The sequence below is a fragment of the Corvus hawaiiensis genome, chromosome 18, assembly GCF_020740725.1.
Source record: "Corvus hawaiiensis isolate bCorHaw1 chromosome 18, bCorHaw1.pri.cur, whole genome shotgun sequence".
In the NCBI taxonomy this organism is placed as follows: Eukaryota; Metazoa; Chordata; class Aves; order Passeriformes; family Corvidae; genus Corvus; species Corvus hawaiiensis.
The window spans coordinates 14,290,892-14,314,139 of NC_063230.1; the positions used below are offsets into that span (position 1 = coordinate 14,290,892).

The window sequence follows — 23,248 nt, forward strand, 5'->3', positions numbered from 1 at the left end:
GCTGGACATTGGGGCTTGGAGCAGCCTGGGACAGTGGGAGGTGTCCCTGCCCATGGCAGGGGTGGCACTGGATGGGCTTTAAGGTCCCTTCTAACCCAAACCATTCTATGATTCTTTGATTGTCTGACTGTGACTCTGTGGGCTGCTGGGGCTGGCTGAGCAGTGGGACATTGCAGTCCACAGCAACGTGGCCCTTGGCATCGTTAAGGAGGAAATTGTTAATGACCACTGTCATTTTTAAAGTGTCTTCTGGCATCAAGGTTTTTGTTCCTGCAAAAGGAGTTGAGGCAGGATGACAGGGGCACAAATTGAGTCAGGAGATGGCTGATAGACAAACTGATGGGATTTGAGAGCTAGAGATTTTGTAGAACCTGTTTATAAATTGAAGGAAACCTTTATGTATGAAACTCACCCCTTTCAGACCATCTGTAGTGTGAATGCAGAGTGGGAAGGGGGCAGTTCTTTGAAAATAAACTTAGAAACTGGCAAAGAACCCGAGGATGTGGCACCCACCCCACAAACCTCATCAAGCTTTATCACCTCCTGCAAGTACCAGGAGAGGACTGTGAGTCTGATAATGTCCACTTTTGTGAGGATTTCCCTGGAGGATTGACCTTCTACTCTTTTCCATTTCCACTTAGAGAGAAGATAACCCTTGATTTTAGTTTTCAATTAGACTAATGGGACTTACTTACCCAGTGGTTAGGTTGAGGCAGCGGAAGGAAGCCCGTGTGTGGTTGAGGAGTGAATCAGCAGATTTCTCCTTGTGTGCTCTCAGAGTTCAGCTCCAACACGTGAATTCGTGTGGGACAATCCACACGGGGCTGAATGTCACCACACGTGGCCACAAATCATTAATTCTCGCTCCTTCTTCCAAGCAGCTGGTTCAGCCCTGCCCTGCTGATGGCAGGCTGTGATCTCACAGGGTTGGCACAGTGTGTTATCTCAGACTCCTGTGCTGCCCCGAATGGGATTGCTCCCCGTTCTTTGTGCTCCTCCTCGTCTGGCTGAGCACTGCACCCCTCTAATCCCTCCTGCAGCTGCCATGTGTGCAGAGGAGCGTCTGATTCTGGCTTTGCATTTCCCCAGAGCCTTGGGAAGCTGGACTTTCATCAGTCTAATCCCACCTGTGATCAAACAAAGTGTTCAAAGTCAGCAAAGAGCAGGAGTGGTGACTAATATTGCTGAAGATTTCAATAACAAAGGGAAAATTTGTTCTTTAGAAGCTTTTTTTCTTTTCTCTTTTGGACAGTGTCCCCTAAATGTCATTTGTATAATTACATAGAAACATATTTTGACTCACCTAGTGCAAAAAGGCATAGAAAGAAGGGCATAAAAAGGCAGCAGTGATTGCTTGGAAAAAATCCCAGCAGAGCTTTAAATCTTCGCTCTGGGCAGTGAGGCAAATGTGTGACTCCGTGGTGCGTGGAGGGATTCTGGGCTAGGCTCTTGTTTATTACTTTCTGCAATAGAAACCTTGCTGTTGTTTAAGGAGTGTTCTGATATCACGGGGCCTGGGGTTTCCCCTAGCACTGCTACACTCTTCCTGGGGGTCAGGGGAAGATGAAGTTTTTTCCCTAGCAATGGAAACTCACCTCTGTAGAGTACATCCCTCAAAAGCCTCGTCCAAGTCCATTGTGTTTTCTTGCTTTGCCTGATTTAGCACATTTGAAACTGAGGTTTCCCAACAAACTAGACATGGCTATTTTCTAATTGAGGTGTGCTGTAGGGGGAAACCAGATCTGGACAGAGCCACAGATGTCAGAGTCATCACTTCAGAGCTGCTCTCAGAGTTTATCTGCAAGTGTTTTGTCAGTCGAGTAGGCACTTGCTTTTCTCCCAGGCCATTTGACATTAGGATCATGTCTCCTTCATTTGTCTTCTTGAAATATTGAGGACACGTTGCTCTCCGTGTGCCTGACAGCAGACAGGAGCGTCTGCACTCTGCCTGGAGACCGATGGCCACTCTCAGCTCTGAGCAGAAACCTCTCAGCTGCAAACACAAACGTTCACGTGTCCAGTGAAATCTCCAAAAGTAGCTGCGATCTCCTGCAAACTCTGACGAACATTTTGCTTAAAGACGGCTTTTCTGCTCTAGCAGATCTCTTGTGTATTTTCCTGCCTTTTCATTCTGTTAAACAGCAGGGTCGGATACAAATGCCAAGGAGCAAAGATCCAGGGCTTCTCCACGTAAACGCAGAGTCGAGGCCTGGAGTCTCCATCCTGCTGGTGGCAACGCCTTCATTTGCAAAACAGAGTGACTTCTTTTTTAATCCACCCTAACACCAAACAGATTTTGCCCCACAACTTACTCTCTCTTCAAAACAAAGTATTTCTCATTGTGAAAATTACAACTTCTTTGTGGAAAGCAGAACATTAAAAAAAGGAAATGTATTTTTGGATAGAAACTTTGATGTTTGTAATTGTGACACAACATTAGTGATGGAGTTGGGGAGAAGTCACAGAATCCCAGAATGGTTTGGGTTGGAAGGGACCTTAAAGTTCATCCAGATCCAACCCCCTGCAATGGGCAGGGACACCTTCCTTTAGACCAATTGCTTCAAGTCAGTCCAGCCTGGCCTTGAATGAAAAATGTATAAAATTATAAATTTTTATACTACCGTCAATGCAGTAAACATAAGGAGAAAGAAGAATATAGATACCCAGAAGTGAAAGGGTGAACTTGCTAGTGAGATGCTGAATTAGGCAGAAATCCAAACTTAGATAGTTGGTGTAATCTCAAATCTATCAGCCGTGACAGTATCCGTTTAAATGAATCCTTAAAAATGTTAATTGCACATCACAGGCACTTCAGCAATGACATTTCTGCCACTGAATGTCGTGGGGACATTTTTCCTTTTATTATCCTTGAACAGGAGGAGTGAACTACTGGAGTTAGCCACCAAATAACTGTATCATGAAATGTAATGGATCTACCTCCAGTATTTATGCTGGTTCTGCTTTCAATAAGCTGCTTTTTAAATTTACAATGAGCAAGAGCTTTGGCTGGCATTAGGAAGGCAGCGTTGTTAAGCTTTGCTTTATGACCTGTAAAATAAAGGTTTGTCCATCAGACTTCCAGAACTGCAGCTCCTGAAAGCCCCAGGGCCCATGGTTTTTGTAAATTTGAGTAAGAGCTGGTTTATAACTGCAGCCTGGAGTTGGTCACATTTGTGTCTGATTTCCCCAGGACATTCACTAGCACCAGCTCGCTCTCTTTTGTTTTAAACATTCATAAGGAGGGAAAATGACAGGGAAAGCAGACAGGGAACTGCAGAATCACAGAACGGCCTGGGTTGGAAAGGAGCTCAAGAATCATCAGTTCCACTGCACTGGCTGCTCTCAGTTTTCACCCATGCCACTCCCACTTGCATGGAGTTCCAGCTGAGCTCAGGATTTATCCCACTGTTACTGCTCAGTGTTTTCCTTAGACTGGTTTGGGTTTCTGCTTCACTCTACTTGTGTGTGACTTTAGCATAGGAGAGACCATGAGGGCAGCACACAGCATTAAAGAGAATTTACAAGAAAAGAGTAGGATTAAAAGAGTAACACAAATATTCTGCAAATACTACTAATAAGGGGAATAATATGGTCTGAGACAGGGGATACAGCCTGAGACTGGGGGGAAGGAATACATTCATGCTGCAGACTGCTCCTTAGTGAAGCTTGCAAAAATGTATTGACTTTCTAGAAATGAAACTGCTTGTTCACCTTCCCCAGACTGGTATTCTCCAGCTTTAGGTTGAACACAGTATTATTCAATTCCCTGCAGCTCCCAGTCCAAGGGACTGCGCACAAACTGGGTTTGCTCTGGGGTGAAATTGCAGCTGTTGAGTTTATTTCTCAGAGGACACAGCTCATTCCAAGGTCTTTTTCTCTCTGTTCAGGCAGCCTCACAGACACCCAGATCTTCAGCTCAGCTGGAGATCTCTTCAGACAGCTGCCATCAAGCAGTTGTTGATCATTGCTTCTGGTCTGAAAAAGTCCTTGGAAAAGGAAACTTGGAAAGCTTCAGTCGTGTCCACAGGGAATGCAAGGGGGAGCTTGGGGCTGTCACCCACAGACCTGACTTTTCTTTGCCCCATGGACTTTGGGCATGGCCAGCAAGTGTGCAAAACAACTTCAGTTCATCTCAGTTGCTTCACCACAGTATCCAACACTTACATGCTGGTTTTTTCCTTACTAAGGAATTAAATGTGTGCTTTCCTTAAATCCGTTGCCTCTACAAAATGCAGGTGTTATATCAGCTTTACATCCCTGGCGAATGGTTGGCTTGGAAGGTGTTTTTCCAGCAGGCAGGTTCTCTGTTGAGAGGAAATGGGGATCTTGATGCACAAATATTTTTGGAATTTTAAACGCAGCCAGAAAGCAGATGTCCTGGCAGAGTTGTAAAAAACCCCAACCCAGTAAAAACTGTAGGAGCTGGAATCTGAGGCTACGTGACTGGTACCTGAGATGTGCATATCCCACATCTGAGTTGCATACACGGTTACATCTAAATGTGATTTTTCTTGCCACCTGATTGATAATGCAGCTTCATCTTCAGTTTGTTTCAGTGTGAGTGCCTCACACTCTGGCTTCCCCAGGAGCAGTCCCTGGAGGGATGTTGGGCACAGCAGTCAGCAGTGAGGCTGTGTCCCTTTCTTTGGTCACCGTGTTGCCTGAGGGCAGAGCTCTGGCACAGTCCAGTGTCGGTGCCCAGTTAGTCCAGAAATCAGCTGGTCATGGCACCAGCAGCTGGCACATCTTCACTGGTTGGAAGGTGGAGGCTGAGCCCATCCAGCTCACAAATGGATTTAGTAAATGGAGGGCCTTGTTCTACATCAGCTCCAGGGGTACTGTTGCTTCTAAGTGGAATGAAACACATGCACAAGATGTTGTGGTCAGAAAATCTGTTATCTAGGCTGCTTTGTCAAAGGTGTTCTCCTGCCTCTGAAAATGTCTCACTGGCTGCTCCCAAACTGTTGAAGTCAGCAGTTAATTGGGAATGATAAAACATCCTTTGGGGTATTTGATCTCATCGTGCTGCGTTTATCAGGCTGAAAGAGCCATAAAATCTACGGCTGATGATCGGATGATTCTGCCTTCCTGTCTGCATTTGAAAGCTCTGGGTTTGGAGTGAGTCTCTCTGAAAATATCTGCTCAGGGTCTCCTTTCCAGTGATGTCCCTTGGAAGCTTTTCAGTGCTTGCACATTTGCTGTCTCCAAAAGAGGAAAATACTGCATACTTACAGTGCTGCTGGAGAGGTTCCAGTGCTGGATGAATACTGAGTAGAAAATGTCCTTCTCGGAGGCAGGAAGAGATGATGAATCACTGCAAAAGCTTATTTCTTGACCAATCTGCCTGTGTATTTTGTTATCTGAAATTATAATGAAGACATTAGCAGCCTCATCTCTTGAGCAAACTGAATGGGAAGCGAAATGAAGTTGGGAGATGATGGCAGCTCAGGACTTGTGTTTGCAGGCAGCCTTTTCCCCGTGGCACCAGGCTGAGGCAGAGGCTCGCACGCCTGAGTCTTTTGGGAACAGGGAAAAATCAATCTCATCTACCTTGTGCCTGCATGTGATGTAGTATCAGAGAAGACTAATGAGCCTGCTGTCTTCACTGCAGTGTTTATTGGTGATTAGTGACCTTAAAAAATGCTCTGCATAGAAGGAAGACGATGTTGGCGATGTACTGTGATCCCCAGTCAGGTCTCCCTCCTTCGGGGCCTGTCTTGTTCAGCGTTCTGCCTGTCCAAGAGAGAGCAATTCTGCTTTTCTGCACTCTAATTAGCAACATGACTTTTGCTCTTGTTCTCAGTGGAACATCACTGAGATTAACATCTGTAGGCAAGGCTTGGACACGTAATTCAGATGCTGAATTCTTATTTCTGAGACTAGAAGAAAAAGTTATTCTTCACCTTGTTCCCCTGGGACATAAAGGCACAGAATATCCCACCCTAGGCGCTCTCTACCTTATGCCACCCCGACAGTGCATATTTAATCAGCTGAGAATTGCCCTCCCACATGGCAGCTCTCAGCAGTTGAACCATGAGTGCTCTTCAAGCCTTTCCTCAGCCCTGCTGCGGTTGAACCCAGCTGGGATCCTGGGGCTCAGGCCCAACGTGATAAAGGTTCCACATCGTGCCTGAAGCAGCTGGCAGGCACCAGAGGTTTTTAGAGCTCCATGATGCCTAATGCCTATTGATTTCATTTTAGCTGTAAGGATCTGTATCTTCTTGTCTTGCCTGAGGTCGTTAAAGGATGCTGTGGAGGAGCTGGGAAGTGAAACGAGATTTCCTGTCCTAGTCCAAATACCTTAATCAAAAAGCTGTGTTTTATATCACAGTTTATGACAAGAAAGCCAAGAAACCTTATTAACTAATCTAACTCTGATCTGGACTGTACAAAGAAATCAAGAACAGCATTTTATCATCCTCCTGGAGATACACACATATATTATGTGATGGTGATCAAGAGTTTGCTCCATTGTACCTTGGATATTTTCCTTTGAAGAACTTCATAATACTTTTAATGTCGTAGATTTCCATGAAATTATGTCCTCCCTATCTGTTAGTGTCAAAGTAGATCATCCTTTTCTTTCTCCTCTGCTGATTTTTATGGTTTAAAGATGAAAGCTAGGCGGATATTGCAAAATAAGATATTTAAGCTGCATTTTGTCTCCAGTAGTTAGCATTACTCTGTAATTACTACATCCTTTACCCAGTTTTTCAAGGGGACTAGCTTTGTAACAACTTTTATTAAGGACTTGCTGAAAGAAACTTGTCAAGCATTTGTACTCCATGTGAACAAGTGTTTCAGGTGGGCAGTGGTGGAGCAGCCAGCTCTGGTGGAAGGTGTCCCTGCCCATGGCAGGGGGTGGAACTCGGTGACCTTTAAGGCCCTTTCCCCCCAAACCATTCTATGTTCTTTAAAGTCATCATCAGTCACCCTTTCCAAATCAATTTGTAATTCTGTGTGTTGCTAACTTTTCTTACATTGCTGTGGTTCCCCCTGGCCCCACGGGGTGCTCATTAAAGATATCACCATTATCAGTGGTTAGGAAAAGGTGCAGAAGAACAGGAAATGGGGAAGTGCAGGAACAGAGGTACACAAGCCCTGAACCCCATTCCAGCCTTTTCCAGGATGGGAAGAGGCCCTGGTGTCTCTCAGCTCTGGGGGAGTGCAGCACAGATTGCTCTGGGGTCCACTTTTGACCATCAGCGCTTTTTTTTGCTGGGTTTGTCTGGTAATAACATGCTTCAGTACATTAATTTTAGTGAAGAGTGAGATGTGCACTGTAACTGAGGGATGATGGGGTTTGTACTCTTCTCCATTTTTTATGTCATTTGGTAAGTGCTGATCTTGCATTAAGATGTCACTGTCAAACTGGATAGCATTAAAGAAGAAAGGAGTTGCTGAATTTCCAGCAGGTCGAAGTATTCTCGGATCCCTAGGCACTTTCAGTAAAAATCTGTTGGAATAAAGGATGGCTAAAAAATGTTTTTAATCTAGGCTTTTTAAAATTTCTCTTTTGAGAGCCACTGTAATAAATCGAAATTATTGATTTAGCCCGTAGCAGTCCTAAGGTTCACTCATTTAAGAGTCGAAACTGCTCTGTTACTGAGAGCAATAACCCAGGCTGTGAAATCTCTCATCAGAGGCTGCTGGTCCGCACCTGCAGATGGGCATTCAGCGAAGATTTCTGTCTGATTGCTGTCTGTGGATGGCTCTGCCATCAGCTGAGTTCTCTGCCTGCTCTCCGTGGTGATTCTCTGCCTCCCTCCCCCCTGCCCCTGGGAAAGCCTTTGCAGCCTGGCCTGGCCACTAATTCTGGGCTCAGTGGTCACTAATTCTGGGCTCAGCTCAGCCCTGGCCAGGTTTAACATTGCTCCACCTTTTACCAACCCCCTGCAGAAACTGAATCTGTTTTGTGTTCTGTGTCCGTGGTATTACCCACATGGGGAGTCTGTCCGGAGCTTATCATGGTTGTGCACCCATGATAGCAGGTTTTAAATGCCCTGCCTTGATAAAAGGGTTGAGTACAGCTTTTGATAGAGCCAGGCCTGGTCATCAATAGAAGAAAAATCTTCTTTCAAGGGTAAATATTTCTTAGGGCACTGAAGGTTTGAATGATCAGTAAGCAGTTGCAAAGGAATGCTTAACATCACACTCAAAAATATTCTAAAGTCAGAAATCTTGGTCCAGTTAGCACTGGCTGATCTCCCAGGTGCGTGTGCTGCCCACACAGCTGGCAGCAGCTGGCGAGTTGCATGGCATTTTCTCCCGATGTCACTTCTGTTTTGCCTTTTATGCATCTTTTATTATCTTTCCATTAACAGAACATTTCCATTCCACCTTCTTTTTCTAAAACTGCGCTGCTCAGAAGCATTCAGGGGCTCTGCTGCCCGTTCTCCTGGGGCAGCACTTCGCTGCCAGCCTCTGCCAGGAGTAAATTACCCCATCCCTGACGTGCAGGCTCAGCTGCTGGGACCATAAGCAGCTCCTCATTGCTGCCCATCTGCCCCAGCAGGGAGTAGCTGTGGGTTCAGCTCCTGGCTGATGTCTGCTCAGACCCACCCTCCCAGGGGCTGCTCAGCACATCAGAAGGACTCTTCACTCCCCTGTGCAAGCACGTGCTCCAGCCTAGCCCTGAATGATTAGGATTTTTGTAAATTAAAATAAATCCAAGGAGTGAACTGGCCCAGGGGAGCTCTCAATCCAATCAAATTAGACTCATATATCCACCCTGGAGCAATTCCTTAGAAGCCCTGCCTTCAGGAAGCTTCATTTGTAATCACTACATGCTGTGTACTTTAGAAAAGTTTTATAATTACTCGCTGTTCCGGCTGCTGAGCACTTCTAAATGTTGGATATTAAGGAACTGCTGTTTCAGTCAGTGAACAAGCTCTGAACATTAAATGTGCTTCGCGAGAAGCATTTTTTTCTCAGGCATTACACATCTCTGAAGGCATACTTTCTTTCAAGTGGATGCTTTCCCAGCTGTTGATCATCTCTCTGTTTCTTCTGTGTGAAGAGAGAAGGAGGAAACTGATGATGGCATGACATTGGATAAAGGCTGGTTTGCTGTGGAGGGAGGTGGCTGCTTTACTCACAGATGCAGGCACTGGAATGATGGTGCAGGCCAGCCTGGGAAAGCACCAGGAAAAGCTTTGTCTTGCACCATGCTCGTTTTTTGACATCGTTGTGTCACACGTTTTACAGAAAAAAATATTTTAGCATTGATCAGAGATCTGTAGATGAATTTTGGTAGCATTTTTTATGGCCCTCCACCACTAAAGCAGCCTGTCTTTGTCAGGGGTGCTGGGGACACTTGGCCAGAATAGCTCAGTGAGTGATTCCAAGTGCTCAGGGAGAACTGGCAATCCAAACTGGCGGGTGTTCTGTAAAAGGTGGTAGCAATGATTTCTTTCGCAGAACAGCTCATCAGAAACATGCCCCAGGCACAGGATGGTGCTAGGGTGCTGAAGACCATTTCTAGAATTGGGTGCTGTGGTTGCCAGGGGTTAATAGAAGATTTGCAGGGGTTAATAGAAGATTTGGCAAAACACAGATGGGTTCCTTAGCTGTGCCAGCCTTCCACACGACCCTGAGTGTGTCACCAGCCCCTCCTGCAGTCCTGGGAGCAAAGCTGGGACACCGAGTCCACAGGGAAAGGGAGGAGAGGTCTGGGAGTCAGGCACTGGCTGGAAATGAGCCCTCTCCCACTTCAGATCTCACCTCGAGCTCTCTGGAGCTGCCAGCAGAGCTGTGGGGCTTTTGTTGGAAAGGTGCACGTTTCACATCTGCTCGGGGGATCTTGGGGGAAATGCATGCAAACGTCTTCATCTGGAGACCTTCCCTGACATTCATTAACTCTTAGAACAGCTTTGATGAGTGCAAAGATTTATTCTGCATTTGGTGTAAGGGAAAGCCCTGAGATAGTCAATCACATGGAAAAACCTTTTCTCTGTCAGGTACTAAGAATCAGAACTAGAAATGGTGCAAATAATGTCATTTCAGGTGTCATTAATCCAAGGCATAATGGTGCCTTTAGCAGCTAAATGAACGCTGCAGCTCAGGTGATTCAGGTATCTTTGCATACGATCAAGTTTTCAAATAAATTACCAAGTTCCATCCAGTATATATTCATTTTGAGGTGTCCCAGAAGTGTGTAAACCACAGTTATTGCAGTTGCCTCGTATTTACAGGCTGTAAGATTTATTTAGTGGGAACCCTTCAAATGGCAATAGGCTGGGCTTGAGTTATGAATTGCTAAACCCATCCATCTATCACATTACTACCCAAAATCACTCTCTAAATGCAGGCAGGGAATGTGCCACTATCACAAAAGTGGCCCAATGTCTCTTTTGACACAGCAAGAAAACAGCAAGGGAATAAATTTCAAGCATTAGGCAGTATTAAGGCTTTTCAGAGGGAGCCATCCTAATGAAAACCCATAATCAAAATAATAATTACCGGGGGAACCATTTGCTTTCAAGGTAATCATGCAAAGTAAAGCACAGAATATGTCTTAAGTGGCAAAAAATGGTGATTTCTGTTCACAGGGAGAAAGAAAGTCTAGCACTTGAGAATATAAGTGCTTTGTACATGATCAGTTCTTGATGGATTTTTCCAGAAATGGGCCTTCATGTCTTGTATGTAAAAAAGAGAGGAAGAATTGAAGCTGTTACGTGATGAATGCAGGCGGAGGTGTGATGAGGCTGGCACTGGGTTACTGAGCTAGGAAGTTACCTGTCATTCTCTTCATTTTCAATTCATTTCAGGTTAGGTTAGATTGCAGTAATATTCAGTGGAATATTAAGGCTGTGGGAAGACATTTGGAAAGTTCCAGAAAAGTTAATGTATAATTTTTGGTGAAGGGAACTTAAACTTTTTTTTTTTTTTTTAATTAAACCAGCAGCTAGTCCAGCAAATTTCTGTCATAGATTCTTACTATTTCTGGTGTAGTTAAAGAAATTTCATGTGAGGGAAACATTTCCAGCATGTCTTTTCTTAACTTTTATTCAAATTTGCTTACTGAGTTCATGGTTTATTTTACCTGCCACAGCTTTGTTCTTTCTATTTGCTCTCAGCTGCCTGAGATTTTAATTTAGAGAGCACCTCTAAGATTGGACTAATAGTGTCATTTTTTTCATTTAATCATGTTAATGGTTTTAGTGGCTTCCCCATGCCAGCTACACTGAGCTTCATTGCTGAGGATTTCTGTGATTTTGGTGGTGGACATCTTCGGGGAACCTTGGTTTTCTCTTTGACTGCACTAACTCCGGGTTCCTCAGTCTTCATGAGCTGCACTGGCCTGAACTTTGGTTGATCAGAGTTCAAATCCAACTGATAATATGAAACATATTTGTGAAATCATACAAAACGTGTGATGAAGTGTATTTTGCCTTCATCAGCTGCAGTAACCTGGATTCCATCCCTTCACAGTGCCCATAGTAAGAGCAGCTGACCCCTTTATCTTTAATCTCTTTCAAAATACCATAGCAACAGTTGCACTAATCTTCTGCAGACCACTTGCTTTGCATCTTACTACTTTTTTTGTAATGTAATCAGGCACAGGGCAATAAAAGATACATGATCTCCTCATCGCTGCTCCAGCAGGGAGTAGCTGTGGGCTCAGCTCCTGGCTGGGTCTGTTCGTGTGCTCTGAAATAGCTGTGGATTGGGAAAAGTCCTCCTGAAAGTGTGATACCTGCACTTCCCGGTGACTGATTCCCTTCATTTGCCTTCTTCAGAGAAAGTAATGGCTCTCCTTTGCCTGTTTCCCTCTCCCCAGAAACACCAGTCTGTTCCACGAGGTCGTGCAGCTGGGCTTTGAGATCGCCAGTTTCAGCAGCCTGTCGGGGACGCAGCCCATCACCTGGCAGGTGGAGTACCCCCGCCGGGGCTCCAGCGACATCGCCCTGTCCGAGATCTTCATCTGCCAGAAGGACCTGGTGGGAATCGTGCCCCTGGCCATGGTAAGAGCCCCTTCTAGCTTTGCTCCACCCTTGTGGGCCGAGGAAACCAGTGCCAGCCTCAACCTCAGCATCCTCAGCTCCTCTGGGAGCATCCCTCGCTCCGTGCTCTGTGCACGTCACAGCTGCAGTTCTTACACGGCAGCCACAGAGCAAAGGGGTGCTGCCCCTTCAGCCCTCTCCCTCAGGTTTAGTCCCTGAGTTTCTGGCATGCCAGTCTGCTTTCTCACAAAGCCAGGTAGATCTTCCTTCCCGCTTCTGATTGCCTCTGACTCGCAAGCTGCAGAGCAACTTCAGAGGGCCTCAAGGACCTTCTGCTAAACTCCCAAGTTGCTTGGTCCTTAGTAGGCTGAGGCTGATACCAATTCTTCTGCCTGATGCCCTAATAGTGTAAGAACTTTTGGTTTCAAGTCAAAAATAAGTGTAAGAACTTTTGGTTTCAAGTCAAGAATAGAAAACAATAATAGCCTCAATAATATATTTAAGAATCATGAAGTGCAGACTTTCATGGGGATGAATGCTTTAGGTTAAAATCCACTTTCTCTGCTCAGCATTTTAGGAAAACAAGGAATTTCACTGGGTTCTCCAGCATCTCAGGTGTGCTGTTATTAGGCAGGCATTTTATTTTCTGTTGGTCAGGATTTGGAAGTACAGTTACACATACCTCTGTGCTTCTTGTGAATTTTGCCTCTCCTATGTATAATCTTGGTGGCAAAATTCTGGCAGTCTTTTATTTGAACAGTGTTCAGCAGATAATTAGATGAGTATTATTTCCTGGAAGTCCCAGACTTCAATATATTCTCCCCCTTTGAAGAGTAAAACTGCTGCTCCTATCAAATGAGGTCATGGCCAGCAATTTCCTGATCCACAGTCTGTTAAGTCAGCAGAAAGCCTGTACTGCATTCCAGATCTGAGAGGGAAATAATTGTCTTCATTACCTGTCAAGTTGAACAGAGAATATTTATTAGAGCATCTGTCCTCTAAGGACTGGAGAATGTGCGTGAAGAAGAATTTTGTGGTCAGATTTTATTTTGAGATAAATGCCTTCCACTACCAAACAATGGACATGTGTCTGCTGGCAGACTTCGTGTCTTCTTGCTCATTTCATGAAAGAATTCATCAGCTTCTTCTCTGTATTCCATATCTGAGGGAATCAAGATTTTAATCTGTCCTGTCAGGGTGTAATGCCTTTGCACTTGCATACAGGGTTCTTGCAGACTTGTGTCTATTCTGCATTAAAATTCATCTGCCTGTAAGGGTTCCTGTGAGAACTGGAGGTCTAAATGGATGAATTTAGTGTTGTATATATCATGTAAGGAGAGATCCTTTATTCCCAAGAGATTGCCAGTAGGCACTGTGGGTTCAAACAGAGGGTTCAAACAATGAAATCATTAAACCTTTCTCCTCACAAAGCTTTCTTGTGTTTATCTCATTGCTGTACCTTGTGATAACACTTAGCCAGAGCCAAAATACCCTGTGTTACCAGAATCCAGTTGGATAGAACACCAGAGTGCACTTGGCTTTACTAGCAGGATATTGGTAGAGAAAGGGAATCCTCAGTTTCCTGCAGCTAACACTGTGTGTCCAGCCAGGGCGCTTTCTTCATGCAGGCACTGATCTCCAGCTGAGCTGATGACCTGGCAGCTCTCCTGCTCAGAAACGAGAGTCACACTGAGCACAGACAGGGTGATAACTGTATCTGCTGAGAAGCCAGATCTGAGTCTTTATCCTCGCTGCCAGAGGAGCAGCAGCACACGCTTGTGTACAGAAATTAGATCTCAGTGTTTAGCAGCAAGTGGGGTTTATAATCCTCTGGAGGGGAAGGTAGATTTTGTTGATTCAAGCGTGGAGTGTTCCCGGGTAGAACTGCTAACATCCAAAGTCAGAGCAGTCCTTGCACACTTCTGAAAGTGACCACAAAAAGGAGCTGCCCAAAGACCCTGCAGTGTCCCAGGATGGAGGAGCTGCTCAGGTCTCTGCATGGGTCTGAGGGGGGCCCTGGAAAGCCTTGGGAGGACGGAAGCAGCAAACTTCTGCCTGGTTTGGGTATAGCATAAAGGCTGTCTCTGACCCATGGACTACAGCTTGTCTCACTTGAGCCATTCCAAACTTATGAAGCAAGAAGGATCATGTATCTTTAATTGCCCTGTGCCTGATTACGTTGCAGAAAGAATAGTAAGATGAAAACCGAGTGGTCTTCAAAAGATTAGTGCAACTGTTGCTATGGTATTTTGAAAGAGATTAAAGAATTGACATTGTCAGCAAGAACTGAACCTGAAATTTTAAAAGAGCCTTATAGGACCTGGATCAGTGGAGCAAGTGGTAGGGTAAAGCTGCTGGAAAATCAATGGGAATTCATCATATAGTCAAAAAAGAGAGTTTTAGCAGAATCCATATTCCATGTGCCTAAATAGTGTGTGCAGGTAAGGAACAGCAACACAGGGATGCTGCTACAGGGAAATAATAGGAGCAAGAGACTGGGCTGACAGTAACTGTAATAATTTTTTGCCAGAAAAAAATGACACATCAATTTGAGGGAAGTGTGTTTTTCTCCCAAGCTCAGAAGTTAATCAGTCTGAGTAATTTTGGAGGACGTGTCACCCTTCAAGGTAGTTGGAGAGGAAAAATGAGACAGAAAAGTTAGAAAGATGTAATTTTAACTGGCTTGTTGCTTTCTAACTCTCACATAACAGAATTTTAGTTAAGTACAGTGCATCAAACTAGATCCTAGTCAGACATGCACTCTCCTTTCCAAATTCCTGAGTGTGGCACTTGGTGAAGCCATCCACTCGATGTACTTTTCATGCAGGCTGTGTGAAGGCCTATGAGGCTCCCTCCAAGTGTGAGATTAAATTTACATTGTTGTATTTCCGTCACTGAACAGCAGTAATTACTGAGGCAAGACTTGTGAAGAGCTAATGTCATTTATTAGACCTTCTGATAGAGATGGGAACAAACAGATGCTCTTGCAGGCACACACTCCCTCCTTCAGATCTCTTGACTCACTTAAATCCCAGCTGCTGTGAGGATAGCATAGCTACAGAAACTGGGGCTTGTAAAATTCATCCACTAGGAGAGTTAAATAAGAAAATAAAATAATTTCTTAAGGCAAACCAGAAAATACATCCCACTGTCTGTGGACAGGAAAAACCTACTGGCTGAATGGTGCCCTATTCTGGCTTTTCTAAATTCCATGTTACTTGTTGCAGGATCAATTCATAGGACCTTAAATAATTACCTGCTAAGCTGCTTTTGAAACCCTCCTCAATTAATCACAGGTAACCTCAGAATTAGCCAGTTAAGGTGTACAAGGTTGCTTCACTTGCTTTCCACAAAGTTTTCTAAGATTTCCATCCTGCCAGGAGCGAATGTAGCCAACTCTGTAGATTCTGCCTCTTGGCTCTATTAAAATACCCCAAATGTACATCTGTAGTGTGTGCACACACAGGAATCCCACTGGAGAGCTCTGTGTGTCTGTGTTCAGTGTGAGGCCACGTTTTAGGAAGCTCAGGCAGAGATTTCTTTTCGTGCTTTAAATGGATAATGCGTATTTTAAACACTACTAAATTTTGTTTTGGGATAGAACAAGGTGGAAAACCTGTGTGTAAATGCATTGTTCAGTACTAATATTAAAGGAGAGCTCCTTCATGGGGGGAGGATGGGGAATCGATGCTTTAATATTTATGCAAGAGCATCTGGGTCCCTGTATCTGGAACTGGAGCAGGAGTCCTTCACCAGCAGGGTGCACTCCCTCTTAAGTTGATCTCTAAGTGTGACTTGCATTAAATACAGATATTAAAATGCTGAAGCATAAACTCGATGTCAGGAGTCTATTCTGAGAGTTCTACTCTAAATTTACTTCAAAGGCCACTTGTCACCATGGGAAGCCATGCAACTTGCTCATCCATGCATATTTCCTCTTGAAAATAACACTCATTTTCAGTGGGTCTTTCGGGTTTCACTCCTCAGCCTCTGTGATCCACTGGTGACTGCTTACAAGCAAAGCATGGCTGGAACAGGCTCAGGCATTTCTGAAAGGTTCTTGCTGCTGTTTCACGTGCCCAGAAGTTTGTCTGTTCTCCTCAGCTGTACCAGTGGGTCTCATCAAACCTATAATAAGCTGTCTCTGCATGTCCTGCCTTTCTACTGGCGGGAACTGATGCACCCACTGCTACAAACTGAAGCATCTTTCCCCTGTGAAACAGCATCCTGTGAGCTGCTGCTGAATCCAAGTTTGAAGTTTTTATGCAGAGTAGCCTGGCCATGGCAGCATCAGTGTGTAGCTGAGACTCTCAGCTGCTCATTAGGCAGTGCAGTTCCTCGTGCTTTTTGCTCAGTGCTAAGTTGTTCATTAGGAAGTGCTTGTTTTGCGTGTTTCTTTACGTTCTGAACTCAGTGTGTTGATGTTCCTGCTGCAGAAGCAGGGGATGGACCTGCTGTGGAGCTGTGACTCAGCCAAAACCACTTTCTGACAGTTTTTATGTGTGCTTGTTAACTGGCTTTCCATTAAAACAGAGATGATCAAAAACTTAGCTCCCAAAGCACTGTTGCTTTATGTACACATTTATGTCTGCTCTTCCCTAAGGTAAGGATTTTTTAAGGTATTTCACTGTAATGAAGTCCCTGCAATATCATTTTAAAATATGGACCCGAATAAATAGAGTTTTCATGCCTGCACAGTCTGTGAGTTCACACCATAAAGCTCTATCTAGTTCAAGGTCACACAAGTGCAGAATTCTCACTCTGGTTCATCTTTCAGTCTTGATAGAAGTGGATGCAACAGGCACTGAGGAGCTTTCCAGAAGGAAAAATCCATTTCCAGATTTGCTTATCACAAACAAACAAATGAACAAACACATCATCCAAATGAACAAACACATCATCCACGTGTCAGACTTTTCAGCTGCCAGGTATTGTCTCAGATAATTCAGTTATGGATCGCATGAAATAGACACTGCGAGTTGTAGGACGTTTATTTTATGTAAAACTGAGCTATTACTATTAATACACCAACTGGGACAGCTTACAGCAGCTCTGCAGCCCTGACTAACACCGTGAAGTCAGGAGTGTCGGGAGTTCAGAGGGGGTGTTGGTGAAAGAGCAGAGCCACAATCGCCTGGGTGAAGGGGGAGACACAGAGATGCCTTCTGTGCCTCCCGTTCCCACCACTGCAGGCTGCAGTGCTGCTCTGAGGAGATAGCATTGCTTCCTTCAGATTTATGGGGACAGAATTGCACTGACTGTGCCCCTGCTCTCTCTTGGTATGAGCTGAACTCAGGAGCCCCGTGCCTGCTGGTAAATCGGCCGTGTCCCACAGTGAGCTCGGCTGGCACTTGCAGTGCTTATTGATTAATCTTATCTGGGAAGAATTGGCGTTTTTTATTGTCTGCCCATCAGGAAACAAAAGCAAAAAACGGATGAACCGTTGCTCATTGATCTCAAATTGGTCAGAAGATGCAGACAACATAAAGAATCCAAAATGACTCAATTTAACACTGCTTTTTAAAGTCCCAGACATCATTTCTACAATCCGTGCGGTTTGCCTCTAGTTTCTGTTGTCCTCTTCTTTACTACAGTCACATTCAGTCCTGCCTTTTGCAGGAAATGAGAATGGATCAATAAAGCTATCTCAGCTGGCTGGAATTCATATTTCCATTGCATCAAGCTGTATGTCGTTTTCTGTGCAGCACAAGAGTGTGCATAATTTCCTCTTCCAGCATCCCCCCTATCTGACAATGCTATGGAATGGATTACTTCGGGATTTTTAAAATGCTGAGGAGAGGTGGGGCCAGCTAGCTTCCATATTTTTAAAGATCTCTGAGAAATATTAATATAAGGCTTAATAGATGCTTCTTAGTCTTGAAAGGAGGCAAACCCTGCTAACCAAACAAAAAATTGCAGAACAACAAGGGTGTGCAGTGAGAGAGCCAGCAAGTAAATTATTGCTGCTTGGTGTGCTGGAAGAGGAGTGTCAGAAACCTGTAGAAAATCCTGTGTGTGAGCCAAGCTGATCAAAGTCAGGATGTTGGTCAGGGCTCACTGAAACTGAGCTCCCTGAATGGGAAGGGAGGGACAGCACAGCTGACAGAGGGACACAGGATCCCACTTGTGTCAGTCCATGGCCCTGCGTTGTGTAACGTGTGGAGTCTGGAGATGGTGTGGTTCTTGTGGTGTGTTTTGGGGACTGCTCTGAGTGTTGGTTCAGGTTTGTGATACTGCTCCATCAGAAGAAGACATCTGAAATAACAGTTAATATTTGAAGTGACAGCTGATTAAAATTCTGATTGTTTAACATAACCACAAAGGCAATTTCACAGCTGCTGCACATGTGAGCAGAGCCAGCAGAGAGGGAGGGAGCTCTGGTCCCACATGATGGTGCCTGAGAAGGACATTCCAGGGCTGGGTATTTCAGTGCTGAAACTGCTCAGGACTGTGCTCAGCCTGTGTGCCCTCCCCTGCTGCCCTCACAGCCACACCAGATGGAGGAGGGCAGAGGGGCACTTCCCAGAAGGAGCAGACCAACTTCAGAGGCTGATGTTGTGCAGAAGTTTGCAGCTGAGAGAGAACTGGAATTTAAAGGCAGAGAAGTTCCTGATTTGCAGGACTGCAGGGTGCGTTGAGCAGCTCAGGCTGTGAGCAGAGCTCTGCCATGGCCAGCCCTGCAGGCAGGTGCTCGCCTGGCTGTGCCTCCTGCAGCACGGAGCTGCTCCTGCCAAGGGCTGCAGAGGGGAAAAGGGAGATGGAAGAACATGGCACGACTTTGTCTGGGAGCTGCTGCTGCAGCTGGAAGGGGAATTGCACTCAGCAGTCTCCATTGCTAGACTGGGCCTTCTCCTCTGCAATTAATGTACTGGTTCTCCCTAAACTGGAGTTTTCTCATTAGCTTTAGCTGACAAATGATTGCCTAGACTTAAATCATAAATACACATCCACTGTCCAAACTAATTCCAGGCAACAAACATTTCTGGTTTTCCCTGGAGAGTAAATGGGCTCCACCTCCTCATGCTGTCACTTTGAGGAGGTGACAGCTGAGCAGGGGCTGCCAGAGCAGACCAGGTGTGTTTGCAGACAGAGCTGGTTCTCAGCCAGCCTGAGCATTAGGTGGGATAGCTGTGACCCATACAGAAAAACAGGAGGGATTTCTCTTAATTGGCATCTTCTAATGATGATTTTGATCTGTAAGGAGAGTTCTGGTGTTTCTGGGGGATGCCTCACTCTTCACAGCCAGGTGAAACATTTGCTTAGCAGAGTCATGAATTGTTTAGGCTGGACTCTAATTAAGGAGGTCCTGAGGTGTTACAGCCTGGGCAGTGAAACGATGGAGACAACGAGAAAATGCTTTACTCTAATGGGATATAATGAGGGAGCATGGGGTTAAAAATCACCATGACTTTTATAAGCCTCAGTGTTTTAATGAGCTACCCCAAACCTTAAACACCCAGGAACTTTTCACCTTCGATTTGCTGTGGATGCATGTTTGCCCTGCCCTGCTCTCCGTTTACAGTTCATTATCCAGACAGATGCTCATCACTGAGGATGTTTGTCATGGAATTCATTAGGAATCTGTACTTTAAACTCAGTAGTTCTGCTTGAGGGAGATAACCGCAGAAGGCAGGACAGGGCTCAGCTCAGTGCAGAGGACAGAGCCGGCATTGTGCTGCTGGCTCTCTCTTCGCCCTTGCAGCAGCTGCTGGAGGACACGGGGAGCAGCAGTGGGGAGGGGATCTCATCTATTCATAATCCCAGGACCAAAAGGGTACCAGAACCTCACCAAAGCTTGGACCAACAAAAAACCAACTTTTCTGAGCTGGACAGGCTGTGTGCAGGGGCCCTCCTGCAATGCCCCAGCTGTCCTTGTGGTGCCATGTGCTGAGCAAGTGAACAGCCCAGCCCTTGCACTCTGTGCCCCATTGCTGTGGGGTGTCTCTAGAGCCCAGTTAAACTGCAGGGCCTGGCAAAGGGAATCCACACAGACACTGAACTGGTCGAGATGGGTTTTCCCCTCAGAAACAACTCATGCACCAGCAGCACGGCACAGCCACCACGCTGGTGAGAGAGGGAATTTCAGCAGGCAAATGGAAAAAAAGTGCCACTGACATTAATTTTAATCAGGTCCCAATCATCTGATTTGTCCTCGGTATTTTTTTTTTCCTCTAGCAGGGCTGATTGTCTTTCTACAAGATTTGTTACCTCACAGAACAATAATACAGGCTGTAATGATGTAATTTATGGCTGCAATTTGCTTTTGGAAATCCTCTATTAGTGAAAAATAGCAACAGTGCAGTTTTATTAATTACAGTAGGTGACTGTTGAATGCTGAGTGTCAGTACCAGAGGAGTGACTGTGTTGTGCTCTGCTCCCCAAGGCCCTGTAGGAGCAGAGCTCTGTGTCCTTTGGAGGCTGTGAAATGAGTATTTGGCTTAAACTGAATAAGTGTAAAAATAATTCAAGTTCACTGGGAAGTTTGAGAAAATGATAGAGGGAAACATTAGCCTGTAAATTTGGTATTGAGAGACACGCCAGAGTGTTACTGCAGCACATAATGTGCTCACATACAGGATGGCTCTGCAGAATTGCACATTTATTTACACCTTCTACCCCCAAACCGTTGCTTGCAGTTCAGACCTTGAGGTTCATTACTGAGCTCTAGTCTCGGTGTGCCATGCCAGGGAGAAGCACTTCATCTCTTTTCTTTCTTTAATGTGGACATTTTTTACCTCGGCATAACACTTTTATTTTCATTTGCATAAACCAGACTTTACTGGGATGTAGCCTGGGGAAAAAGGATGCAGGCAAAAACCACCTTGTGTGATTTAAAGGTGAATTCTCTTCCTTTTGTGTTCTGAAACAGTGCACAGCTGGCTGAGGTCCAGAAGGCTTGCTATAACCTCTCTGTGCTCTTGAGCTCTCATTTTGGGGAGCTAACAGAAGGCAGGAGGCCTCCTGCTGCACAGATTATGTCAGCAGCAGAAACCAAAGCGATCAGTCTCAGACCTGGGCGTCCTCGGGAATCATTTTGTCCAGGCTTCTGCATGCCCGTGTGCCAAGGCTGGGAAGTTTTTACACAGCTTGCTGCTTGATGGAGCCAGCAGAGGAGCCTCTGGTTTGGCTGCTGGAGCTGGGACAAAATGTCAATTGGAAGCACTGAAAAGCAGGACTGAGAGAGGAGCTGCCAGCTGGCACAGGTATCCTGAGGCATATGTTTTAAGGATGCCTGGAAGCTTCAGGAGTGAGCTTGGTGTGGTAATAAATAAGTCATTCGAGACTCAGTAATTCCTCCTCACTGCTCTTACCTCATCCAAATTATGGGCTACTCATTAAACACTGGGAGGCTCTGATCGGCAAAAACAGGAATTGTCTGGTGGGATGGGAGCCACATGTCTGTCTGCAGTCAGTTTCTGCCTCTCCTGGATCCTTGGCTCAGGCCCACAGCAGGTTGACTCATCTTTAAAATGGACATGTATCTCCTGTGTTACAATGCAAGGGTTTGGCTGACAGGAGTTCTGTACTGCTGATTCTTTATGAAGGAAAATTCCCTGCTTAAACATGGATGCTGGTCTCCCCTACGTCAGTACTGGCAGGGCAGTTGTAGCCCTCAAGAATAAAAATAGGAGTAATTCCATGAGTGAAGCAAGGTTTGTGGCTAGAGGTGATGTCTTTTATTAGGCCATCCAACAGATGGAAGAAAAAGCCAAGCTCTCAAGCACACAGATCTTTATTCAAGCCTCTTTCAGCGCTGGAAGTTGCTGTGAGATGCTCAGATAAAGTTAATGGTCACTGGGGTTGCTCCAGGTTATACTAACAAAGAAAACAGTGCTTTAAACAAATGGATTTGATCCCTTTGTCTGTCATATCCTGACTTAGACAGTGATCAGAGCAACCTCTTTCAAGGATGCTTCTCTAGCCAAGAGCCTCCAGCAGGATCTGGACAAGCAACCCCTGAAGGTAAAACATGTTTCTGCTGGAGTAAGGGGGAAATAATTGCATCTGTGATTATACATACCATATATATTCAATTTTCCTCCTTCTAGATATATGCCAGGTTCAGTTTCTATATCATAAGGCCCACCAGTCTATCAGACATGTGTCTGATCAATAATTCAATTTTCCTGTGTCAGTCTCTCATCTTTTTAACGGCAGTGGGTTTCTGATGTCTGTACAGTATCTGCTCTCATTAATGCAATAATCTTGTTCCTGCCCTCTGTGTGCTTTGCTTGGGTGGAGCTGCTGTGAAGTCAGTGAAATCAATAAACTGTTTGAAAAGGAAAAATAATCTAGGTACAAGGATAGGAAATAATAATGACTATTTCCTGCATTTTTATGACCACTTTTTCATGGTGGTTGCATAAGAATTCGTGGTGTCTTTGTTACAGAGTTTGCTTATCGAAAATTAAAGCTGTACAGCCAAAATAAGAAAGGAGCAAGTAGAAAATTTCTCTTGCTGATTTCAAACCAGACTAAATTAAATTGAAATACTGAAGCAGAAGCTGCCTGCTTCACTTCCACTGTGGTTTAAATAGGGCTCTGACATCCACAAACTTCAGCCAAGTGCATGGCCAGGAACTGAGGAACTTTAGGAACTTCTAGGACATGAACACTGTCTATTAGAAGGAGAAAGCAGCTCATTAATAATCCATGGCATATTAATCTACACAAATAAAACAAGTTCACAACCTCCACAGCGGCCATAAAAATCATCCATGTATCATGCAGGACCCCAGTTACTTAAAACAAGAAATTGTCCTTGGACTTAATCCTTGCAGTCCATAAAGCATTTAAAATTACTTCACCTCAGTCACAGAGTTCAGACCACCTCTCAGTCCGAGCAGGACAGTGCCCTTTCCTTGGAACAGCCAGGCTGGGAAAGATTCCGCCTTGACTCTCCAAACGGAGTCGTTTATTCACCGTCAGGGTGGTTTGCAGCACTGTACAAAACTTGGTCCCTGTGCACTGAAATCTGGGGGCTCCACCCAGGAGTGGGTTCTAGTAGGCACCAGATTTTCATTGACTGAAAAGAATTTCAAATTTGGTGATCAATAAAGGGAGTGAGGACAGAGCCGCTCTGCACTCGGGGAGATGAAGCACAGAAAGGCAGATTGGAAACTGAGCTGGCACAGGTTAATGTGGGAGAAGCAAGGAGAGGATCCAGGTGCCTACACGTAGGGTCTAACCCATGAAAGGTGTCAGAGCCTGAGCCATCTCTCCAGGACTGCCAGGGCTGACACAGGACCTCCAGGAGACCTGGAAGAGCATCTGGAGCCAGGGGTGGTGCCTGAGAGCACAGC

At 45.1% G+C, this 23,248-nt stretch overlaps 1 protein-coding gene across 1 annotated transcript in view; it reads left to right on the forward strand.

Annotated features, from left to right (window-relative positions):
- TMEM132C (transmembrane protein 132C) overlaps positions 1-23,248 on the forward strand; it is a 191,477-nt gene that overhangs the window by 128,554 nt on the left and 39,675 nt on the right. Inside the window, exon 4 of the mRNA XM_048322621.1 lies at positions 11,783-11,966. Coding sequence (XP_048178578.1) covers positions 11,783-11,966 — 184 coding nt within the window. The remainder of the gene's footprint in view (positions 1-11,782; positions 11,967-23,248) is intronic.